The 25,422-nt window shown below is 35.2% G+C and overlaps 3 protein-coding genes across 5 annotated transcripts in view; 1 reads left to right on the top strand and 2 right to left on the bottom strand.

Moving 5' to 3' along the window:
• The window catches only part of LOC145307471 (uncharacterized), a 200,207-nt gene that overhangs the window by 27,856 nt on the left and 146,929 nt on the right, over positions 1–25,422 (top strand). The window lies entirely within an intron of this gene.
• LOC145307094 (putative fatty acyl-CoA reductase CG5065) lies at positions 72–22,457 on the bottom strand. Of its 2 annotated transcripts, XM_080149430.1 has the most exons (21): positions 22,372–22,457; positions 20,426–20,521; positions 19,093–19,165; positions 17,714–17,782; positions 16,606–16,713; positions 15,765–15,848; positions 14,945–14,975; positions 14,727–14,795; positions 12,442–12,520; positions 11,814–11,882; positions 10,817–10,885; positions 9,767–9,824; positions 9,152–9,211; positions 8,101–8,156; positions 6,569–6,620; positions 5,849–5,934; positions 5,173–5,236; positions 4,565–4,618; positions 2,995–3,036; positions 2,491–2,540; positions 72–1,128 (listed from the first exon to the last, which is right to left on the bottom strand). In XM_080149430.1, exons 2-21 carry the CDS (start codon positions 20,482–20,484, stop codon positions 1,101–1,103), a joined length of 1,260 nt encoding a protein of 419 aa, XP_080005556.1. In that variant the 5' UTR covers positions 20,485–20,521; positions 22,372–22,457; the 3' UTR covers positions 72–1,100. The 2 variants fall into 2 exon arrangements, with proteins under 2 accessions (XP_080005556.1, XP_080005555.1); XM_080149429.1 differs by lacking the exon at positions 14,727–14,795 and having other exon boundaries at positions 14,876–14,975.
• On the bottom strand, positions 23,498–24,611 carry LOC145307670 (putative fatty acyl-CoA reductase CG5065). Its single transcript, XM_080150162.1, has 2 exons — positions 24,456–24,611; positions 23,498–23,596 (listed from the first exon to the last, which is right to left on the bottom strand). Exons 1-2 carry the CDS (start codon positions 24,537–24,539, stop codon positions 23,504–23,506), a joined length of 177 nt encoding a protein of 58 aa, XP_080006288.1. The 5' UTR covers positions 24,540–24,611; the 3' UTR covers positions 23,498–23,503.

A 25,422-nucleotide genomic window follows, 5' to 3' on the forward strand; every position in this document is an offset into this window, starting at 1 on the left:
TAACTAGTCATGGACAGATGTAAAGACTAACCCAATTTATAGAAAAGCTTTGCTTTTAAGAGGAAAACTAATTTTAAATTTTGATATAATATATTTCATATAAATCTTTATTTACATAATAATTACATACTTTAATTTCATAATAAAACAAGGATGACAACATCCATATCTAGCGAAGCCTTTATAAATATTATGCTTTTGTAGACTTTATTTAAGTTATATACTGGATGTTCTTTAGTAAGGAACATCTTTACAAAAAAAACCAGCAATTTATCTTAAATAGTAGCTGAGAAAATAACATTTCTCCCCATAAAACAACGGATAGACAGACAAAATGAATTATAGAGTAGCCAAGTTAAAACAACCTTATATATATTTCTCGTATTCATTCGAATCGTGTGGATAGTAACCGGTTCTCATCCATACGAAAAAACTATGTCTAGCATCGTATTATATCCAGTTTTCTATGAATATATAAATGTACAATCATAAGATTAAAACCAGTTTTTTAGCCCGTGCATTCGGCATCTCGGGGCTAAAAAAACTGGTTTTAATCTTATAATAATATATTCTATATCCGCGGAAAGCCGTTTATAATACGATGAAAGAAATAACTATTATTACATTTATGAGCATAATAAAAGTATAAAAATAATCTAAAAAAAAGGTTGATCATTCTTATACTAGATTGATAGAAGTTCCCAAAGTGCGTTACCCCCCAAAAAATGGAGATTATGTTTTTAAAACGTTGGGTACCAATTTAAATTACAGTGCAATGTTCCCCCTTTACTTACTTAAAGCTTACTTTATTCGTCCCCAAAACAATTAAATTGATAAATACTATTAAAGGGACTATGCATTAAGAAAAGCAAGTTGTTTAAAAAACTAATTTTGGTCTATATACTGTTGATTATTGATGATTTTATAAAATTTAATACAATTTTTTGTAACATCAAATATTTTGAAAGAAATAATTTTAATTCCCTATACATTAACAGAAACTTTAAGAACATTTACAAGAAAATCTTTAAAGTACTTTACAAAAACATGCTCTCGTTTATGCATGTTCCCTTTATTGCGCTTTAACGCTTGCCACTCGTCTACATCAGATTATTTGAAGGTCTATACCTGAAACAAACAATAAATAAGTTTAAATCTTAAAATCAATTTACCGGCCGTTGTCTTTTCCCTTTAGATCCCTGGGAACTTTCACAAAAAATGTCATCATCTACCTTAAATAAAATGGGGGATGTGATAAAATTATTGGAGGGAGAACTCATTAGAGGAAAGGGTTTAATTATTGAAGCTTATTCAAAAGTACAAAACTCAACTTATAAAACAAAATATGCATCTTTTTTTAATGTTATTCACATATTTGAAGAAAAGAGATGCATATTTTGTTTTATAAGTTGATATGAGAATGATTTAATCTCTAATAACCTATCCTCTCAGTCCAAATATAAAGCCTAGGTGCCAGGTTTTCCAAACTATTTATACATTCCTTACATCCTACCCAAATTTCACAACCCTATTACAACCCTATTTTGAAATTCACCCAACCCAAATTCCACAACATCTTTATGAATATCTCTTAACAAAATTACTAGGTTTAGTCATATTTACAACATTTCAACCTGGTATTCTGGTAATTCAAGATATTAGGTCAAATAATAAAGAAAATAAATAAGAAGTATATTTTAATAAAACTCATAGTTGTTTATCTTATTAATAACTGAAAAGTAAACTGGGTTGTTTGAAGTAGATATATGAAATAAAGAAACTTAAAACATGAATTCACTAAGTAAAAGTTTTTGTTAATCAATTGTGATCAATTTTCAAAAAGCAAACCTGTAGTATGTTATTGCTCAAAATGATTAAAAGAATAAAAAGTGCTTAAGGAATGTACAAGAGTGATATTCAGGGAATAGATTTTTAAAAAAGAAGATTTATAATGTACATATTGTACAATATTCACAGTACCTTCTTAGACATACATGTTTCACTACAAGATAATTTTTAAAAATGTAGTAGGCGTTTTATGAAAAAGGCGTTTTTTGAGATAGGCGTTTTCTGAGATGGGCGTTTTTTGAGATAGGCGTTTTCTGAGATAGGCGTTTTTTGAGATGACCCCCTTAAATACAAACCAAGATATTAATGTTATCTCCCCCAAAAAGATCTTTAAGGGCGACATTTAGAGTTATAAAGTGGCTTTGCTACAAAAAATGGATGACAACATCCACAAGTAGCGAAGCTCAATAAAATGGATGGGAATACGTAAAAGTAGAATTTGTTAAAATCAAAATAGATTTATTGGATAAAATAAACACGTAATTGTATGATAACTGACAGACCGACGGTCAAAGTAAATTACATACTGGATGCCCAGGAAGATGCAAACCAAGATAATAACGTTACCTCCCACAAAAAAAAACGTTTAGAGCGACATTATGCGTTATAGAGTAGCTTTGCTACAAAAAAAAACCAACAAACCTTGTAGAAAAAATAAGGATAAGAAAGCAGAACATAAACCAGAATAATGCCTAAAACAAAATAAAATAATAGTTATTTCTCGCATCGTATTGTAAACAGCTTTACGCGGATATAAAATGTACAATTATAAGATTAAAACCAGTTTTTTTGCTACGAGATGCCGAAGGCATGGGCAAAAAAACTGGTTTATTCTTATTATTGTATATTTTTATATTTTTAGAAAACTGCATATAATACGATGCTAGAAATTTTTGTATGGATGAGAACCGGTTTAAATACGCCAATGAATAATGAATAAGAGAAAATATAGGATAGTGTAGTGGGGACAAGATAAATAGGTATAAAAGCTACGTGCCTCGCACCTGAATTATGTTTATTTGTTATTTTGTTTACCACTAGAAAATAAAGACACTTGCAAAGACAGACTAGCTTTATCATACAGCAAAGATTGCTCCGTACTAAGTATTGTGCGTTAACATATTTAATGAAAAAAAAACTGCTTACCTTCACAGTTATGTCTAGATAATACATCCTTTTCAAATTCAACTAAAACAACAAAAATTATAGATTTTGCTAGGTTCAGGACAGGAAAGCTAGATTTTGCAAGATACAGGACAGAAAAGCTAGATTTTGCAAGATTTTGCTAGGTACAGGACAGAAAAGCTAAATTTTGCAAGATTTTGCAAGGTGAAGGACAGAAAAGCTAAATTTTGCAAGATTTTGCTATGTTCAGGACAGAAAAGCTAGATTTTGCAAGTTTTTGCTATGTTCAGGACAGAAAAGCTAGATTTTGCAAGATTTTGCTAGGTTCAGGACAGAAAAGCTAGATTTTGCAAGTTTTGCTAGGTACAGGACAGAAAAGCTAGATTTTGCAAGATTTTGCTAGGTTCAGGACAGAAAAGCTAGATTTTGCAAGTTTTGCTAGGTTCAGGACAGAAAAGCTAGATTTTGCAAGTTTTGCTAGGTACAGGACAGAAAAGCTAGATTTTGCAAGATTTTGCTACATACAGGACAGAAAAGCTAGATTTTGCTGGGTACAGGACAGAAAAGCTAGATTTTGCAATATTTTGCTAGGTTCAGGACAGAAAAGCAAGATTTGCAAGATTTTGCTAGGTACAGGACAGAAAAGCTAGATTTTGCAAGGTTTTGCTAGGTTAAGAACAGAAAAGCTAGATTTTGCTAGGTGAAGGACAGAAAAGCTAAATTTTGAAAGATTTTGCTAGGTTCAGGACAAAAAATGTAAAAGGCATTTGGCACAAAAATTGGCGCTGCTACAAAGGCCTAATTTATAAAAGGTCTAATACTTCATAAGGTCTAATGCTACAAAAAGTCTAATTTATAAAATGTTTAATGCTTCTAAAGACTAATTTACAACCAGGGGATTATTGAGTAAGTTTGAATACTTAATAGTCACGTACATAATATCAGTACTACCCTTATCTTAAGCTCCTCTGCAGAGAGCCTCATTCATTACGGTGACTTAATTTGGGACACCTGCCATACTCGGCGAGGGTGAGGTAATAATGAGTAGCTCTCATGAAATAGCGGGTCAAGTCATATGTGCTTGAGCGTGGAGCTTGATAGTCCAAGTGTCTATACAAAAGTGTCTCAGCCTACTCCATGACTACTTAGGTCCAAACCCTAAGAGACTATGGCTATCCAATCAATGTTACATAAGGTCTAATTTACAAAAGGTTTAATGCTACAAAATGTCTAATGTTATATATGATAAATAATATAATTAATTTTAAATGAAAAAAAAACACAATTACGTGACACTTGTAGTGTAATCAGAAATGATTCTTTTAAATGAAATGAAATTATTGCATAAAAAACCTTCCAATTTCCAAAGAAAAAATCTTCAAATTTTTATTGAAAAATTCTGTATCATTAGGTACCATTAGGTAACATTAGACCTTTTGTAGATTAGATCTTTTGTAGGTTTAGATAATTTGTAGATTAGATCTTCTGTAACATTAGACCATTTGTAGGATTAGTCTTTTCGTAGGATTAGCTCATTTGAAAATTAGATCATTTTTAACAACGCCCAAAAATCTGTCGATAATTTTTGTTCCTTTGAATCTGGGATTGTTGACTCGTCCTCTTTGAACACAAACTTCCTCACTCCCTAAAATTTAAAACAAATCTATAAAACTCCACCAAAATCTTTGAGGTTTCGTGACATTCTCAATAGTTATTGGATCTGATTAATGGGGATTAATCATTTTTGACTCATCCTTTTTTGAACACAAACTTCCGCACTCCCTAAAATATTATAGCATGGGAAAATTCTATTCACCGTGAGAAATTTCTGCTTACTTTTTGAAAATTTCAGTCACTGTGGAAATATATTATTCAGCATAGAGGAATAATTCCGAATAATTTGGGTTATGGGTTCAAATCTCGGCTTAACACCGTGTCAAAACTAAAGACGTTAAAAATGGTTCCTACAGTTGCTATGTCAGCTAGGTGACATAAATAGTAAGAGTATGTGGAATGCCTTGGTTTTAAAAAAGCTCTTTACCATGCATGAACAGTTTGAAGTTCTAAGACAAATAAAAGGGTTGGTTGTCTATAGGGCAAATGGACACCATAATTAATACGCGGAGTATGTTTCCTGGTGCAAGGAGAGGTCTAGAACCTGTAGGGACACCAAGAGGTCATAATCATGAACTATGTTACCTGAACATAAGTATCCACATATTGTCTCCAGTTCACAGAGGTTATGTCAAAATTAAATATTTTCCTAAAGAAAAAAAATCATCATATTATAGACAGTTTTCGCGGATATTAAATGAAATTAAATAGAAATGATATAAAAAAAACCAGTTTTGTTAGCCAGCTGCTCTAACAAAACAAGTATTAATATAATTTTATATTTTTTTATTTTAATATTCATCAAAATTGTCTTTAATACAATGGTATACAAGAATTTTCAGTATGTATGAGAACCGGTTCTTATCTGGCGAATTTTATTTAACAAACAAATTAAAAACTACCCCCTCCTATCATTAATTAAAAAATAATAACAGAAAGGTGGGGCGTTATCCAGGGATCTAAAGGGATAAGACAATGGCAAATGAATTGATGTACATTCCCAATGATGCCACACAAATTACCCCTTCTTTTGATTAATATCATTTGTTGAATCATTTAAACATTCAACTTAATAAACCAAGCAATCAAAATTCAGCAAAAGTTCCCAAAGTTGTTAAGCCAAAGAATTAGAAAACGTTATTTTTAAACTTTGGGGACTTGTGTAATAAACAGCCCAATGTATCCGAGAGTTATCAGGCACTTTGTGTGAACGCACCTAAATGTCAGACGGACAAGAGAAATCTTCACAAAAATAATTGACCTGTCCATTTCTCCCAGCTGATCCTGTAGCTGTACAACATTATCCATGCTCCACCTCCATTCATTCTGGGTAAAATATTCCAAGGCCTAAGAACAAAAAGTCAGTGAGATATCAGTTGGCCCGGGCCTCAGATGCCCAGTAATTACAAGGCCTATATAAAAGATATATAGAGTTAATTACCTCATTAGGGTAGCTTTGTTTCATCATAATTTAATCTCCGTACCCTTTCAAAGAGGTTGCATGATAAACCTAATAATGCTTATTTTTATGCATGCGCACATGCCGCGTAAACCCTCTAATAGGATAGGATACACAGGGATAATGTTTCAACGGAACAATAAAAATATTCCGAGACCAAATAACAAAACAGAGTGAGATATCAGATACCCTGGGCCTCATATGCACAGTAATTGAGGATTTAAAATTATTTTCTGCCTCTCTATAAAGGTTTCAAGGTAATAAATTGGGGTTAATATAGTTAATTACTCTTTGAGGGGAGGTTTTCTTTTAAGTGATTATCTAGAGATGCCAGAACAATATCCGCTTGTAATGGGATGCACCCACAAGTGAGAAATGAACTTAGAAAAATACCCAAACCCTAATTTTTACTTTAATTTTTACTAAACAGCAGATTTAAAAATGTACAGTATGGCTAAGAACCGGTTCTAATCCACTGGATATTATTGGTTCAGAAGTGATATTGTAAAAGAGAATACTTACACTCATGGCCTTTGTCAGCTTCGAATTAATCTTTACCATAATCGGCTTTTTTCTGCAAAAATTTAATATTTTAAAGTTTCTAGACTTTTCTTGACTGTCGTTTCTATAACTGAGTTAATTTATTTATTGTAGGTGAAACATCATTAGTTTTATATTGTTTTCAATGCTTTTTTTTAATTTTAAAGGAAGCTGTTTATGGTGCTATATAAAAATTGACGTCATACAATACAAATTACCAATGCTATGTCAATTACAAATGACTGGCCCATATACGTTTTAGTTTACCAGTAGTAGGCCAGTTTGAGGTCATTTTGATAGGCACTATAAATATATTCTTTTTAAAGAGATTTTAGTGTTCTAGAATAGAAAAAAAAATTTTGAACGAAAAATAAAAAATCTTTCAATTTGTAAATAATTTGGAATATTTTTTTCTGTGTAAAAAAATTTAAAATCGATTAAATTAACAGATAAAAAATCTTCCAACTGAAAAAAACATTAAAAAGCTTCAATGAAAATATCCAATGAAAATGATAATCTTACTAGTGCACCGTGTAAAAATGTGTGGGAATAGTCCCTTTTGTGGCAACGCCCCTTAAGGGTCGATTTGTCATATTTTTAAAATGGCTTTTGATAGTTTAGGTTAGGTTAGGTTATATTGGGTTAGGTGATTGACCCACAGGGTTAGGATATTTGCCCTGCAGGGGCTAGAAATAGGATAAAAGCTACTGTGAAAAAAACCAAGAAACGGCCCTTAAGGAGCGTTGCCATGAAGGGGACTATACACAAATGTGTAAAGTATAGGTGATATAATACATTATCTTTTCTTAGCTCAAAAACTTGAATTGAATTTTCATTGGATAATTCCATACTAGAACAAATTTTTCAAACAATAGTTTTAATCGAAATAAGAGTTAATTTTATTAAATATCATTGGTAATGAATATTCATTTATTGACCACTGTCTTATCCCTTAATATAAATGCTAAATTTTCAACATATAGTCAGTAACACCTATTAGACAACCAACCATTTGATTACACAATCTTATTCTATAAGGCTTAACTGTGCATTGCATTAATTAACGCCTGTTTAGGGACTAAGGCATTCCCATTATAAAAATGGTTTATCATTATTAAAAAACATATCAAATGACTCTCATACCCAAGTTAACATAATAACTACAAAATTTTAAAGGGTTTTTAATATCTCTAGCATAACACTAATAATGTATAATGCACAGCTACTTTGACATTAAGGTGTGTCTGTACATCTGTCCGTCTGTCAGTCTGTCCGTCAGTCTGTCCGTCCGTCATTCCGTATGTCTCCGTCAGTCTGTCCGTCCGTCAATCCGTATGTCCGTCAGTCTGTCCATCAGTCTGTCCGTCAGTCTGTCCGTCAGTCTGTCCGTCAGTCAGTGAGTCATTCTGTCCGTCCGTCTGTCCGTCAGTCTAACCGTTAGTCTGTCTGTCAGTCCTTCACAAATCAATACTATTTTTACTGTTACAAGGTTTCGTGATTTTAAAAATATTTTCCTGGTTAATTTGGCAACAGTATCAATCAGATGTGCTGGCAGCGTTCCCAGGGTGAACTGAAAATATGGTCGGTTAAATTTAAGTTGCCGAATGTGTACACAGTTCGGTGTATCCTCATCCAATCTTAATATTTACTACTAGTTAAAAAAAGCTTCAAACTACCGAAAAGATCAAAATTTGAAAAACTACAATTTTGAATGTATAATGTATAAATCATTTATACATTCAAATTTAAATTTTTTTTTTGAAGTTTGAAGTTTTTTAGCTAGTAGAAAATGTTGAGATAGGATGAGGAAACACCGAGGAAACTGTGTACACAATCGGCACCTCAAATTTAACTGACCAAAAATAGGGAATGGTAGCTGTGACGGATGGGCAGTAGTAAATGCCGTTGCGTACGCAGTCATACGCAATGTTTGAACGGTAACGCAAATTTTATATATCAGTTTTTGCGATTTGATTTACTTATTTTCTCTAAAAGATAAAAGCGTTGCTTGTAAGATTATCAAATTTGTTTTGAAGATGAACTTTTCTCAAATTGCGAAAACTGAGATCTGAAATATGCATCACCCTTCCAACATTGCTTAAAAGCGCCTACGACTTCGATAAAAGGCATTTTATTATTGTTTATCGCAGAGAAGATGCAAGATTTTACTGTCGTATGCAATCATACGCAATACAAGAAAGGTGATGCAATTTTAATTAATAGTCAAAAACAAAAACTTAAGGATGGATAAAAGAGGTTATATAACATTTTTTTGTAATAAATACATCTTTTTTGCTTTTTCGCAATGGATATCTTAAATAGAAGCCGAGAAATCTACTTCAAATCATAGCATTTCAGACTGACTAGACAGTTTATGTAAATTATAATGTAACTTCACATGAAAATGAAAATAAAAGGTTCATTTTTTTCGCGTATTTTCCCTAAAGTTGCATATGCGAAACCTTTCAGTCAATTGCTCTTATTAAGTCAAACTGTTCTTAATAAGACCATTTTACATACAACTTTACAGAAAATAAGCCAAAAAATGACCCCCATTATTTATACCTGATAGAACCTATGAAGATTAACATTATGTGTCAGAGCCCCTCCAGGATACCAAACAATCTAAATATAAGATTGTGGAGTGCCACAAGGTAGTATATTAGGTCCTATCTAGAATATATCAAGAGAGTGGAGTGCCACAAGGTAGTATATTAGGTCCTATCTAGAATATATCAAGATAGTGGAGTGCCTCAAGATAGCATATTAGGTCCTATCTAGAATATATCAAGATAGTGGAGTGCCACAAGGTAGCATATTAGGTCCTATCTAGAATATATCAAGATTAACATTATGTGTCAGAGCTCCTCCAATATAACAAACGATCTAAACATAAGAATGTGGAGTGCATTTTAGGTAATATCTATTATATGTCAGTGCCCCTAAGTATTCTAATTTTAAAAAGTAACAGTATGTCTATCTGTCTGAAATCACCCCCCACCAACCTCAAGTGCTCCCAGAGACCTTTTGTCCTTATACAAGATGTGTGTCTTTCTGTAGTTGTACCAACTGATCTCGCCAACCACTGGACCAATAAGATTCTCCTTTACAGTACAGCTTCTCATAGATCCTGGGAATGGTTTTAAACTATTTTTTGAGGGGTGGGGCGGGTCTACTAACCTCTTTAGATGGATACATACTCATACACTCTCGCCCCCAATCTTCAAACTCTCCCCATCTAAATAAAGCAAAGCATTAAAATAAATAAAAAAAGATGAACTTAGAAAAATAAACAAATCTCTTAACTTTTAGAACTAATTTAAAAATTTATTTAATTTAATTTAAAAGAAAAATCATTAACATGGTTGTGGGGAGAAGGGGGTTAATTTACTGGGATCTAAAGATCTAAGAAAATGGTGGATAATTTGATGTACATCTCCAATAAATGATGAAAATGCACAAAATTACCCCTACTGTAGTTAATTATTAATGGTTGAAACGTTTGAACACTCAACTTAATGAACAAATAAATCAAAATTCATTAAAGGTCCCCAAAGTTGTTAAAGCAACAAATAAGATAACGTTATTTCATAACTTTGGGGACTAGTGTAATAAACAGCCCAATGTCCTCTCCCTCCCTGGCTAATTTATCCTCTTTATCTTGCTAGAGGCAGGATCCAATGCAAAACGCCATGTGGAAATTTTTTGTACAAAGAGGATTATAAAACAACAAGGATGGCAACATCCATAAAAGCGAAGCTCTGAAACAGTAGGACAAACGAACATTAACACTTGTAGAGTGTCAGAACTGAACATAAGATTATAAATGTATAAAAGTCGAACGAAACAAAATTGTAAGTAAATCTGCTTAAATACGGGATACTGTTTAAGGACACATTTACATTTTTAGGACTTGATTATAGAGATGCTTCGCTTATAATATTGTACTTTGTTGTCCTAGGAATCAGTATTCCAAAAATCAGACCAATCAGTTAATTTTATCACATAAAAATTTGATGTTAAAAGTTTATTAAAAAAATGTTTAAAATGGACGTACGGACATTCTGGTAACGATTATAGAGTTGCTTCGCTTTCTAACTACTAACTAACTCCTGTAGGAATCATCATGCAAAGTTTGAAATATGCCTAAGTTAACGAAACGAGCTATCCGTCATGGACGTACGGACGGACCTACGGACCTACCCTAATTATGCGGTCTCAGAGACTTACCTGAATGGATTCAGAGTACCCGAAGTACAATTGTAAATTCGCATTTTCTCCTCTTTCTGTGTGGCAACCCTGAAAAGTTCATTAGATTGATAGATAGATAAATCGATAAAGAATTAGGCAGATATACAGATAGATAGTTAGGCACATAGAATTAGATACAAAGATAGTTAGACACATAGATACATAAATATAGAGAGAGATATTTAGTAACAGGTAGATAGATAACTATAGAGATAGATATATAGATATAGAGATAGATAGATAGACAACCAATCCTTTGATTTCATAACCTTTGTCTATGAAGTCATAACTGTGCAGTGTGCATGGTAATGAGTTGCGTATGTTTATGGGCCAAGGCACTCCCCATACTTTGTCTCTTTATGTCGCGCATCTTACATAGCAGCAATAGGAACCATTTTTAACGGCTCAGTATTTTTTGACAAATGTAATTTATGACAAATTTATTTATGACAAGTGTATTTATGACAAAAATTACTAACCCTTTTAAAGTCTTTAGTTATGACGCGGTGTTGGGCCGAGATTCAAACCTATCACCCCTCCCCCCTCGACGACGAGCGGATGCGCTACACTTTGAGGTCCACCGGCGCGGGTTTTTAAAGCTATCCCTAGTTGCTATACAAAAGTGGCTCAAACATGACCATTTTGGTTTAAACATAAAAACAAGGATGACAACATCCATAAGGAGCGAAGACCAAAAATTATGGATGGAAATCCAGAAAAAATGAACTCTAGGTCGAGAATAATTATAAAAAAAAAAATACCAAAAATCAGATCAATCGGATGATAAGATCACATAAAAAATTTGTTGTTAAAAGTAAAAAAAATCAACATGTTTAAAATGGACGTCCGGACGTCACCAAACAAAGTTTGAAATCGATAGGACAATTCTAACATGCCTAAATTAAAGAAAAAAGCTGTCCGTCATGGACGTATGGACGGACGGATCGCTTTTATAAACTAATGTATGAATGATTACCTCCAAGCCACGGCACACATTAGATTGATAGGGATATCAACTGGTACCATATCCGCTACCATGTCTCTCCTAAATAGTTTGATAATATAATATCTAATACGATCGTTTATTCTTGTAAAAATCGCACATAATGCTATTTTGGCCAAAATTTTAGTTTTACAGGGACAAAGATAGGGACAAATTTTGTCAAAAATGATCCGTATGACGTCATAAAAATGAGGGAGATGAGGGGAGAAGTGGGAATTTGGTCTTTGTCTTTTACAGGGTGTCCAACAAAAAGTATAGTTTGGATATCTAGCGTAATACCCAAAATACCTGTCCGAAAAAAGCTAGCCTAACAAATCCCCCCCCCCCCCAAATACAGGGGAAGGTGTCTAATCCGCCGTAGTTTTACCTGGAGCAGCCAATATATGCCTTGTAATCTATCTTTTAAGTTTTATATTACTTTGTTTAATAAACTGTAAATAATTTAAACCTAGTGTGTTATACGTTAAAGTGACGATACTCTACATATAACTTTACACTCGTTCTGCCATTTGTATCCTTATTTGTTTATTATAGGCTTCTTATTGCTGCTCTTTTCATGTATATAATAGTCCTGAATATTTGATTGATTGATTGATGTTACCTGCACAATATTGAGCGTATTATGCCTTTAAGGGCTCCTCCAATGAGCCCTGTGGGACCATTTAGGTTGTCAACCCAACCTAAACAAAAATAATCCTTAATATTTTTAAATTTCAATAATCTATAACACGTTGATGGATCTTAAGGGATAAGACAATGGACAAACAATTGATATACATACATTACCAATGATATTACCCGTTGCGAAGATTTTAATTATTTGTTGAAAAGTTTGGACACTAATAGTGCGGATATAACCCTGGAGAAGAAAATGGATAATAGAGGGTTTGGGGAGGATTAGAGAAGGGGAAGAGGAGGGATAACGGAGGGGATGGGGAGATGGAATGGGAATATATGCTAGAAGCCGCCATACTTACCAGGAATAGGGAAGGGAAAGGAAAGAAAATAAAAGGGGAGGGCAAGAGAAGGGGAAGAGAAGGGATAACGGAGGGGATAGGGAGAAGGAATATAAGCCTACTTGATTACCAGGAAAAGGTTCTCTCTTAGGACGAGAGAAGGGAAGGGGAAGAGGAAGAAAACGAAAGGGAAGTTAAGGGGTAGGGCAAGAGAAGGGTTAACGGAGGGGATGGGGAGGAGAAGGGAAGGGAAATGTGCTAGAGGCCTCAATGCTTACCTGGAATAGGTTCTCTCTTAGGACGAGTGCAGGGAAGGGGAAGGGAAAGAAAACGAAATGGAGTAAAAGGAGAGGGAAAGAGAAGGTGAAGAGAAGGGATAACGGAAGGGATGGGGAGGAGAAGAGAAAGCTGTGCTTACCAGGAATAGGTTCTCTCCAAGCTGCACTGACAATACTAGGCCTCACAATAGCTATGGGTAGCCCCACCCCTTCACTCAAGACAAGGGATGGGAAGGGGAGGGGAAGAAAAGGGATAACAGAGGAGATGGGAAGAAGAAGAGAAAGCTATGCTCACCTGGAATAGGTTCTCTCCAAGCTGCACTGACAATACTAGGCCTCACAATAGCTATGGGTAGCCCCACACCCTCACTCAAGACAAGGGATGGGAAGGGAAGGAGAAGAGAAGGGATAACAGAGGGGATGGGGAATGAAAGCTATGCTTACCAGGAATAGGTTCTCTCCAAGCAGCCCTGACAATACTAGGCCTCACAATAGCTATGGGTAGCCCCACACCCTCACTCAAGACAAGGGATGGGAAGGGAAGGAGAAGAGAAGGGATAACAGAGGGGATGGGGAATGAAAGCTATGCTTACCAGGAATAGGTTCTCTCCAAGCTGCACTGACAATACTAGGCCTCACAATAGCTATGGGTAGCCCCACCCCTTCACTAAAGACAAGGGATGGGAAGGGGAGGGGAGGGGAAGAAAAGGGATAACGGAGGGGATGGGGAGGAGAAGGGAAAGCTATGCTCACCTGGAATAGGTTCTCTCCAAGCTGCACTGACAATACTAGGCCTCACAATAGCTATGGGTAGCCCCAACCCTTCAATCAAGACAAGAGATGGGAAAGGGAGTGGAAGAAAAGGGATAACACAGGGAATGGGGAGGAGAAGGGAAAACTTTGCTTACCAGGAATAGGTTCACTCTTAGGACAAGGGAAGGGAAGGGGAAGAAAACAAAAGCAGAGGTTAAGGGAAGGAAAAGGAAAATATATTGGAGGGGATGGGTAGGTGATGGGAAAGCTATTGCTCAACTGGAATAGGTTCTCTTCATGCAGCACTGACAATACTAGGCCTCACAATAGCCATGGGTAGCCCCACCCCTTCACTCAAGACAAGGGATGGGAAGGGGAGGGGAAGAGAATGGATAACGGAGGAGAAGGGAAAACTATGCTTACCTGGAATAGGTTCTCTCCATGCAGCACTGACAATACTAGGCCTCACAATAGCCATGGGTAGCCCCACCCCTTCACTCAAGACAAGGGATGGGAAGGGGAGGGGAAGAGAATGGATAACGGAGGAGAAGGGAAAACTATGCTTACCTGGAATAGGTTCTCTCCATGCAGCACTGACAATACTAGGCCTCAAAATAGCTATGGGTAGCCCCACCCCTTCACTCAAGACAAGGGATGGGAAGGGGAGGGGAAGAGAAGGGATAACGGAAGGGATGGGGAGGAGAAGGGATAACGGAAGGGATGGGGAGGAGAAGGGAAAACTAAGCTTACCTGGAATAGGTTCTCTCCATGCAGCACTGACAATACAAGGCCTCACAATAGCTATGGGTAGCCCCACCCCTTCACTCAAGACAAGGGAAGGGAAGGAGAGAGAAGGGATAACGGAAGGGATGGGGAGGAGAAGGGAAAACTAAGCTTACCTGGAATAGGTTCTCTCCATGCAGCACTGACAATACTAGGCCTCACAATAGCTATGGGTAGCCCCACCCCTTCACTCAAGACAAGGGAAGGGAAGGAGAGAGAAGGGATAACGGAAGGGATGGGGAGGAGAAGTGAAAACTATGCTTACCTGGAATAGGTTCTCTCCAAGCAGCACTGACAATACTAGGCCTCACAATAGCTATGGGTAGCCCCACACCTTCACTCTCCAATAAATTCTCTGCTAGGGCCTTAAAATTTAAATTTTTTTGTATGACTTCTTTTCTGTGACATTTCAGATAGATAAATAGATATATTGATAGACATTTGGTTAAATCAATATGGATAGGTAGATAGATAGATGAATAGATAAATAAATTGATAGACAAATAGATAGATGGATAGACAAATAGATAGATGAATAGATAATAGTTAGATAGATTGATAGATAAATAGAAAGATGGATAGATAGATGAATAGATAAATAGATAATAGGTAGATAGATATATAAATAGATAGATGGATAGGTAAATAAATAAATGAATAGGTAAATAAATAAATGGATTAAAAGATAAACAGTAGATGTATAGTTAAATAAATAAATAGATGGATAAATAGATAAAAAGTTAGATAGATAGATAGATATATACAAAGTGCCCCAAAGAAACAACCAGTAGTAGTAAGGAAAAAATATTATATGTTCATATTCTCTGTAAAAATATGCATAAATTTTATATTAAATGATTTTACCTTAGTACAAGTTTCAGCATTATAAGCACTATAAGCTGCTTCGCTTGCATTGTATTATAAACAGATTTCCGCGGATATAAAATGTACAATTTTAAGATTAAAACCAGTTGTTTTAGCCCCGAGATGCCAAAGGCACATGGCTAAAAAACTGGTTTATTGTACATTTGTATATTCGTAGAAAACTGGATATAATACGATGCTAGACATAATTTTCCGTATTGCTGAGAACCGGTTCTAATCCACCGGATTATAATCGGTTTCAAAGCTATACGGGAAAGAGGTTGACTGACCTTTGTAAAAGTGTAAGCATTCGGTCTGGCACCTATCAGCTTCTTTGTAAACTCCTTATCATCTAAATCTGTAGGATTCATAGCCTAAAACAAGCATGAAAACATGCATAAAAGAAAAGCTCTGAAACGGAAGGACAAACGAACATGAACACTTGTTTAATGTCAGAACTGAATAAGAAGACTATTAATGCATAAATCTGAATAAACAAAATTGTAAGTAAATTTGTTGCAAAACTGCTTAAATACAGGATACTGTTAAAGGACCTATTTACACGTAGAAACTACAATGTAGCCAATCATAGGCCCTGGGAAGGTTTATAACTATTTTGAAGAGGGTATCATCACCCTTCCACGAGAGAAATTAGCCCTAGAAATTTATAACCCTCTCTCTCCAAAAAAAAGAAATATCTTTTTTACTTTTTTCTTTTTAAAATTTAAAAAGTAACAGGAAGGTTGTCTATCTCTCTTTGTGTTTACTAAGATCCTAAAGACGACTGGAATAAGCGTTCAATAATTCATCTATATAACTCCCCCCCCCCCAAAAAAAAAAAGGAAATGTGAATAGTTGTGGTGAGGGCTGTGTTACCCACCCACACCTTCATTGGTATTTATATACATGGCTTTTTTCATACTGCTTCTCAGGAATAGGTTATCTGAAGGGGAAAGGGAAGAGGAGAGGGGATGGGATGGGGAAAGGTGAAGAAGAAGGGGAGGAAGGGGGAGACATGAAAAGCGAATGGAGGTAGTGGAAAAATAAGGGGAGGGAAGGGGAATAGAAAGGAAGGTAGAAATTAAGGGGATGGGAAGTGGTAGGGGAAACTGAAATTTAAAGTTATCAAACCTGCGACATCTGTATGACACCAAAAGGATTTCCTGGATCCGGGTAGATTTTCTCTTCTATATGATATTTGTCACAGTTGGCATAGGCTGTTGATACATGAACTAAAGCCTAAAATTTTAATAATATGTATATTGCTAGGTTTTAAACTATAAACATAAATGTACACAATTAAAAAAAAAACAGTTTAAACTGTCCAATAAAAAATGACGTCATACAATACAAATGACAAATAATAGGCCAGTATACATTGTAACTGATCAATGGTAAATTGTATACTAGCCTATCATTGGTCATTTATATTTTAAATCACAATTTTGTATTATAATCAAACTTGTAAAATCATAAAAATAAATGGACGTACGGACATTCTAGAAAATATTATGGAGTTGCTTTCTAAATCGTACCTAACTACTACATGAATCACCATGCAAACTTTGAAATCGACAGAACAAATCTAACATGCCTAAAATAACGAAAAAAGCTATCCGTTCCAGACGGACGGACCGAAGTTTTTTAAAATCATAAAATCAATGAAATGTTTAAATGAATTTACACAAAAAGTATCAGCCGTTAATTTTAAATAACCGCTCAATTTAAATTTTCTTCATAGCAATATGGACGGACGGAATGACCGATAGACTTTAGAGCAGCTTCACTACATTACAAGAATTGCATAGTTCAAATTATTCATGGAGGGAGTGGACATTGGACTGTAAATTACACTGGTACTCAAGATTTTTATAAACCCATTATCTTATTTATTTGCTAATTTTATAAAAATATGATTGGTTGGTTTCAATATTGAAATTAGCAGTTTTCAAACTTTTCAACCAATAAGAATAGGTAATTTATCTTCCACTAGCGGCTACGCCCCCAAGAAGCCTCTAGGAGTACTTGAAAGGGGGGGGGGGTGGGGAGACGAATTTGATAACCTAATTTCTTATTTTAGATTTTAAAAGAAAAAGTAAAAAAAAATTTTTTTTTTGGGGGGGGGTATTTTTCATTTTTTTGGAGGGGTTGAAGGTGTCCCACCCCTACGAAAATAGTTATATACCATCCCGGGACCTATGAGAAGCTACCCTGTTAAGGAGAATCCGATCGGTATTACCTCTAAATTTTTAACATCTCTGGCCAGCTTTATGACGGACTCCACCGCTATCACGTTCATTGGTATGGCCTAAATAAAGGTGGTCATTTTTTTCGCGCATTTTTCATAAAGTTGTGTGTAACCGTTATGCGTAACGCGCTTATTAAGTTAAAATGTTCTTAATTATCATAAATATTTAGAGAATTTTTACAAATATTTTGGAAGATTTTTTTGCACATAATAATTTTTTTAATATATATGAAATATGTATAGCTATAATTAAGAACAGTTTGACTTAATAAGCGCATTTGACTATATACTAACACACACAACTTTAAGGGAAATACTTTCATTGGTATTGCCTCAATAAATTTATCTTTCACTGTCCTATCCACAGGGAGGGAGGGGACATTGGACTGTTTATTACACTAGTCCCCAAAAGTCAATAATAACGTTTCCTTATTCGTTGCTGTAACAACTTTGGGGACTATTATTAAATTTCTATTAGTTGGTTCATTTAGTTGGGTGTCGAAACGGTTCATCCACTAAATGTAGTCTACAGAACGGATAATGTTATGTATCATCATTGGTGATGTACATTAATTTATCGGCTATTGTCTTATCCCTTTAGATTCCTGTCTATCCCTTTATTCAATAGAGTTAATCTAGAGACACACTCTTTAAATCAGCCAAGAGGATTACAGATGAAGACCAATTCGGGCATGTTATTGGATGAATTGTGTAAAAAGAATATATTTTTTCTTTCTTTCGTTCGCATTATGAGTCAGCTATAAATAGTCGCATTTCTTAAGACAAACCATTTCTTGGGTAAATTGCTGCTGGTACTTATTTTTTTAAGTGTGAACATCTAGATATACTACATCTATTCCTAAACTAAACATTGGTAATAGTTATTTATCGCATCGTATTATAGACAGCTTTCCGCGGATATCAAAATGAAAAATTATAAGAAACTGAGTAATGTCCGTACGTGTTGTCCATAGCTTGCGCCTGTTAACGCTAGACATTGTCTTATCCCCTGAGATCCCTGAATAATTAAGGAGGGAGGGGACATTGGGCTGTTTATTACACTAAGCCCCAAAGTCTAATAATAAAGTTTTCTGTATGGTTGGATTAACAACTTTGGGGACTCAGTGACTTTTAATTGGTTGATTTATTAAGTTAAGTGCTCCGACAACTAATTTTAATCTACACTAGGGGTAATTTTGTGTATCATTATTAGGGAGGTACATCAAATTATCGGCCATTGTCTTATCCCTTTAGATCTCTAAATAATACCTTGCTTAGATCCTCGTCAACTTTGACGGACTTTAGGGACTTTTGATTGGTTAGTTTATTAAGTTGAGTGTTCAAACTTTTTTAACAACTAATTTGTATACCTTACTAAGATCCTCATCAAATCTGACTGTGGCAGCGCTATGAAATATTATATTCACTGTTGACGTCAACAATCTAAAAACATAGAATTTTTTATGAACCGTGGGGAAAAAATATGAATCGTGAGAAAATTTATTGAATTGTGGGAAAATTTTATGAATGGTGGAAAATTTTGTGAATACGGGAAAATTTGTATGGGGTATAGTCCCTTTCGTGACATCGCCTCTTAGGGGGCGTTTCATCGTATTTTCACCCATCTCTAGCCTCTTTCAAAAGCTACTGTTAAATTATGACGAAACGCCCCTTAAGAGGCGTTGTCACGAAAGAGACTATACCCATTTTATGAAATATGAGAAAATTTTATGTTGATGAATCGGCGGAATAAAGTTTGGACCAAACTAAATATAATATGATGTCTGTCCGTCTGTCCGTCCCTTAAGATCTCGGTCACCAATAAACCGATCGGATTCTACTCTTCAGGGTATATGCCTACTGGTCCTGTGGTGGTTTTAGGCTATTTTCTTGGGGGGTGGGACACCCCAAACCCCCCTCCCAAAAAAAAATCTCCCCCCATTTTTTTTAAAGATTTCCTTGGTCCTTTTACGAATTTCGCCAATTTTTTTTTTTGATCACCTCATGGGGCACAGCCCTTAGAGGCTAGGGGCGAAGCCGCTAGTATAATATAAACTAGAGACATTAAAAATGGAAAAATGGTGCTGACATTCATAAAAAAATAGTGAGAATGCATTGACCTGTGAATAGACAATTTATAACAGGGATCGGCAGCTGCGCTTCAGCTGCGACTAAGCCTCACTTCCAATCTATGTGTGCATCTCAACCCTAACTTCAGAGAATCAGGACTACATACTTTTGAAAAGAGGTATTGCTGTATTTGTGTCAGGTTTAGATTTTTAAAAATGTAAAAGATTTATTTTCTAGACTAGCAGAGCACTAAAAAGGATTGTGCAATAAAAATGTTTTTTTTTGCCTGACCAAATGTACTGCTCCACATAGAGGGGGAGAGGACAATGGGTTGTTTATTACACTAGTCCCCAAAGTTTTATAGTAACGTTTTTTATTCGTTGGCTTATCAACTTTATAGAATTTTGATTAGTTATGTTGAGTGTTCAAATGTTTCAACCACCAATTTTACGCTACAGAAGAGGTAATTTTGTGTATTATCATTGGGGATGTACATCAAATTATTGGCCATTGTCTTATCCCTTTAGATCCCTGAGATTCAAAAATGTATTTATAGTATAGTATTATAGTCAGCTTTCCGCGGACATTATGCGGATAGTATGGCTGAGAACCGGTTCTAATCCAGCGGCTTACCCGTAGTCGTGATCATCCAGGCCAAGTCTGGTCAGGTTGATGTCCCCCTGAACTGCCATCACACGTCCTAGCTTTTCTGGTTGGTCCCTTCGTAATCTAGGAGTGATAGATAGATAGATAGATGGATGGATAGATAGGTAGATAAATCGTAAGATGGCTAGATAGATAGATAGATGGATGGATATAAAGATTGATGGATAGATTTATAGATAGATAAATAGATATGAGATAGATTGTTAGTTAGATAGATGGTTAGATATATAAATAGATGGATGGATGGATGGATGGATGGATGGATGGATGGATAGATAGATAGATAGATGGCTAGAAAGAAATAAAAAGATAGATAGATGGCTAGATTTATGGATAGATCGATAGATAGAAAATACAGGGTGCGTCACATAAATCGGGACATTTTGTAATTTTTAAAGAAATGAACATAAAATCGCCAATTTTAAAGATTTTATTGAATCTTAAAAACTGGGAAGCAAAATAGGTATATGACTAGTAGATTATTCAATAAAATCGCCGCCAGCCTCAATCACCGTCTCTACCCGCCACCTCAACCGCCGGCAGGTCCAGGTTAAAATGTACCTGTTCAAGCTGGCGTAGTTCTCCTTGATAGTGGCAAGGAGGGAGGTCTTTGTGGTATGGGCACGTCTATTGGTGCATGCTTCAAAGTAGCCCTAGGCCCAAAAGTCCATTGAATTAAGATCGGGCTACTGGGAGGCCACATTTCCTTAGGATCATGAGTAACCGCCAAATTGACAAAATCCATGTTTTTGCTCTCATTTGGGCTAGGATTTAGCTACAGTGGACTTTAAGTACTCAAAATGCGTGTCTCGATGAGCTTAAGACACACACACAATTTTGGGTCAAGATTCCAACTCCTTCCCTGTCTGGCCCTACTGTTTGTGATTTCTTAAGGCTCAAAAATCGACCTCGTTTCGGCTAGGATTGAGCTAAAATGGATTTAAACACGGTAAAATGTGTGTCTCAATGAGCCTAAGGCACCCACAAAATTTGGGGTCAAGATTCCAACTCCTTCCCTGTCGGACCCTACGTTTTGTGATTTTGCGCACTTAACCACCGGCGCATTTGGAATCTGCCTTGTTGAATATATACGCGTCCAGCTCGGTGTACACGTCCATCTTCGTCCAAAGATTTTTTTGTGCTAAAAGGTCATTACCTAAGCTTTCTATAGTGGGGTCAAACGTCCTGATTGGTCAAGTAGTTTTCGCGCCATGGCCGTTTAAAAAATGTCCCGATTTATGTGACGCACCCTGTATGTATAGATAGCGTCGTAGCGAGATAGAAAATATAGATAAAGAAAGATGATTAGATAAATAAATTGATTGATAGAAGGATAGATCAATAAATAGATGGATAGATAGATATTTCAATAGAGAGATAAATAGACAGATAAAGAAAGATAGATAGAGAGATAGGGAGAGAGATGGAGAAAAAAGAGAGGAGAGAGACTGAAAGTGAGAGAATAGAAAGAGAAAAGGAGAAAGACAGGTAGATGGATGGATAGATAGATCAATCGTAAGATGGCACGATAGATAAGTAAATGGATTGATCGATAGATGGATGAATGGGTAGGGGAGTTTAAATAAAAAGGAAGATGGACGGGTGGATAGATAGATAGATGGATAGATATATAGGTAAAACGAGAGAAATCAAGAAAGAGAGAAATAAAGGAGAGAGAGATAAAGGGGAATAGTCCCTTTCGTAACATTCGTCATTTTTTTAAATGGCTTTTTAAAGGTTACTTTAGGTTAGGTTAGGTTATATTGGGTTAGGTGATTGGGCCCGCGGGATTAGAGCCCACCGCAGGGGCTAGAAATAAGAGAAAAGCTACTGTGAAAAATAGGAAGAATCGCCCCTTAAGGTGCGATGTTACGAAAGGGACTATACCCAGATAAATATAGATGAATACTTACCCATTAAATAATTGTCCATCTAGAAGTTCTTGAAGTCTATCTGATGTCTGTACTCCCCTCTTATGTCTGTTAACATTGTTAATAGAATAATTACAACTTTATCAAGGAGGGGGGGGGGGGGGGGACAATTGGCTGTTTATTACACTAGTCCCCAAAGTTTTATAATAACATTGTCTTATTCGTTTACTAAACAAATTTAGGGACTTTAAGTTGATTTTAATTGGTTAATTTTTTAAGTTGAGTGTTCAAACATTTCATCCACTAATTGTAATCTACAGAAGGGTTAATTTTGTGTGTCATTATTGGGAATTTACATCAATTTATCGGCCATTGTTTTATCCCTTTAGATCCCTGATATTTTTTACGTTTGTAAGAAAAAAAAAATTTTATGGGGGCTTTAACTTTTGGAGGGGGGGTCGACTTCCCCCCCCCCCCCATTTTTAATTTTAGTTTAAAAACGTAAAATTAAAAATAAAGGGGGTTGATTTATTTTGAGCGTTTTTTTTGGGGAGAGTGGTTGTACTCCTTTATAGTTATAAACCTTTCCAGGACCTATGAGAAGCTACTCTCTGTAAAGGAGAACCTAATCAGTTCAGTGGTTAGCGAGATCCATCGGTACAAACATACTCACAAACACATAGACAAACAGACAGACATCCTGTTACTTTATTATAAAGATTGTCTTAGATTCCTAGCTATTAACAAAAAATTTACTTAATAAAATAAATAATTAAAACATCACGAAACCTATTATTTTATTTGTAGGGAATTAATTATTGAGTACCTGTGCTACTAATTATATAAAGCTAAGCCAACGAATAAGAAAACGGTATTATAAAACTTTATGGACTAGTGTAATAAACAACAGATAATCTTTCTAGTGCTTTGTATAAAAATGATCTAAAGGGGTAAGACAATGGTCGATAAATTGATTTACATCCCCAATGATGATACATACAATTACCCCTTCGGTAGTTACAATTACTAGTTGAAACGTTTAGACACTTTGCTAAATTAACCAACCAATTAATATTCAATAAAAATGCACAAGGTTGTTAAGCCAACGAATAAGAATACGTTATTATAAAACTTTGAGGACTAGTGTAATAAACACCAGCCCTATGTCCCCTCCCTACCTCCCTGACGTATTTGTTATTCTATCAATCCTGATTAGTAGGTAAACAGCTTTGACATCAGTTGATCTCAATAACTTCTCTATCAGAACCTAAAAATAATTAAGGTCAAGGACGTTCAAGCTTTTTATTTAAGCAGTTACCCCCTACGGCACCCCTTAACTCGTTTTAGGGGGGTTATCACCCATTTACCCCCTCCACTTAGAAGTCTCTGATTGAGGTAATGTTTTTTCTTCTGAAAAATCGTGTATAGCATCGTATCATAGGCTATTTTCGACGAATATTAAAATAAAAATCATAAAACTAATACCAGTTTTGCTACCCCGGGCCATTGGCACCTCGGTGCTAACAAAACTGTTTATAATTTTTCATATTAATATCCACGTAAAGCTGTCTAAAATACGTTGCGATAAATAACTATTATAGTATATAGTATAGTGGAAAAATTAACATTAAAGAGTAGAATAAGTTTAAATGTGTTGGAAAAAAATGTTGGAACAAAAAAAAGAAAAATCTATAAATTTTTATAAAATAATTTTGGACGATTTTTCTATCAAAAAACGCAAGAGTGACAAATGTCGGAGTGAACAAACGCAGGAGTGTCTAAAATAATATTAAGCAAATCAAGTATTTTTATGCAGGTTAGGTTAGGATGAGATATGACTATTAAAATAAGCCCTCGGCAGGCATTTAAAAACCTATATGACAGGCTAGGTTAGGGGTCTATTTCGACGTTTGTCACTCCTGCGTATTACCTTTTCTCGCATTGTTTTATCAACAGCTTTCCGCGGATATTAAAATGAACAATTATAAGATTAAAACCATTTTTTTTAATTCGTAGAAAACTGGATATAATACGATGCTAGACATAATTTTTCAGTATGGCGGAGAACCGGTTTTAATCCAGCGGATATTGATCGGTTTCAAAGTGATACTGGAAATAACTATTACCTTGCCCATAAAACCGGTTCCCCCGGTGATGAAAACTGTCTTCCCGCGATAGAACTCACTAATCACGCTTTTGGTGGCCGCCATTTTGAATTTTTAAATTTTGTTTTCTTCTAAACTTTTCTTGGGGATCTTAAGGGATGGAACAATGGGCGATATATAAACGTAAGCAAATCTTAGATGTAGATTAAAGTTATTGGTGAAAAAGTTTGGACAGTTCTATTTTGTACAACCCAATTATTAATGATAAAATCTTGGCTGCTTAGAGAAATTTCGGGTACAAGTCCTCTCCACGCCACCTTAACACATGTAATCTGCAAGGGAATTGTGACGTGCTTAATCGCCAAAGGCAACACCCAATAGACAACCAACTCTTTGATTGCACGATCTCTGTCTAGAAGTACTAACTGTGCATGGTAATGAGTTGCGCCTATTTTGGGCCAAGGAATTCCCCATAATCCAAATATTAATGTCGCGCATCTAACATAGCAACACAGTATATAATATTTTAGCGTCTTTAGTTATGACGCGGTGTTGGCCCAAGATTCGAACCTATCACCTCCACGACGACAATATATCATAAAAATATTTGGAGGAGAGTATAATTTATATGCCAATGTCCTCTCCCTTCCTGCTTGTTTTTCTGTATATTTTCTTTATCTGTACATAATTAATTTCTGAAAAAAAAGATATTTTATTAAAATATAAAAAAAGAAATATAAACAAAGATGACAACATCCACAAGTAGTAAACATATGAGGGATCTAAAGGGATAAGACAATGGTCGATGAATTGATGTACATCCCCAATGATGATATAAATAATTAACTCTTCTGTAAATTAAACTTAGTTGTTGAAACGATTGGACACTCAATTTTTAGAAACAACCAATCAGTATACTTAATATAATACTAGCGGCTACGCCCCTAGAGGCCTCTAGAGACACGTAAAAATGTACTTTTCAATCTAT

The sequence above is a fragment of the Acartia tonsa genome, chromosome 15 (assembly GCF_053477335.1).
Source record: "Acartia tonsa isolate MP-2025a chromosome 15, ASM5347733v1, whole genome shotgun sequence".
Lineage (NCBI taxonomy): Eukaryota > Metazoa > Arthropoda > Copepoda > Calanoida > Acartiidae > Acartia > Acartia tonsa.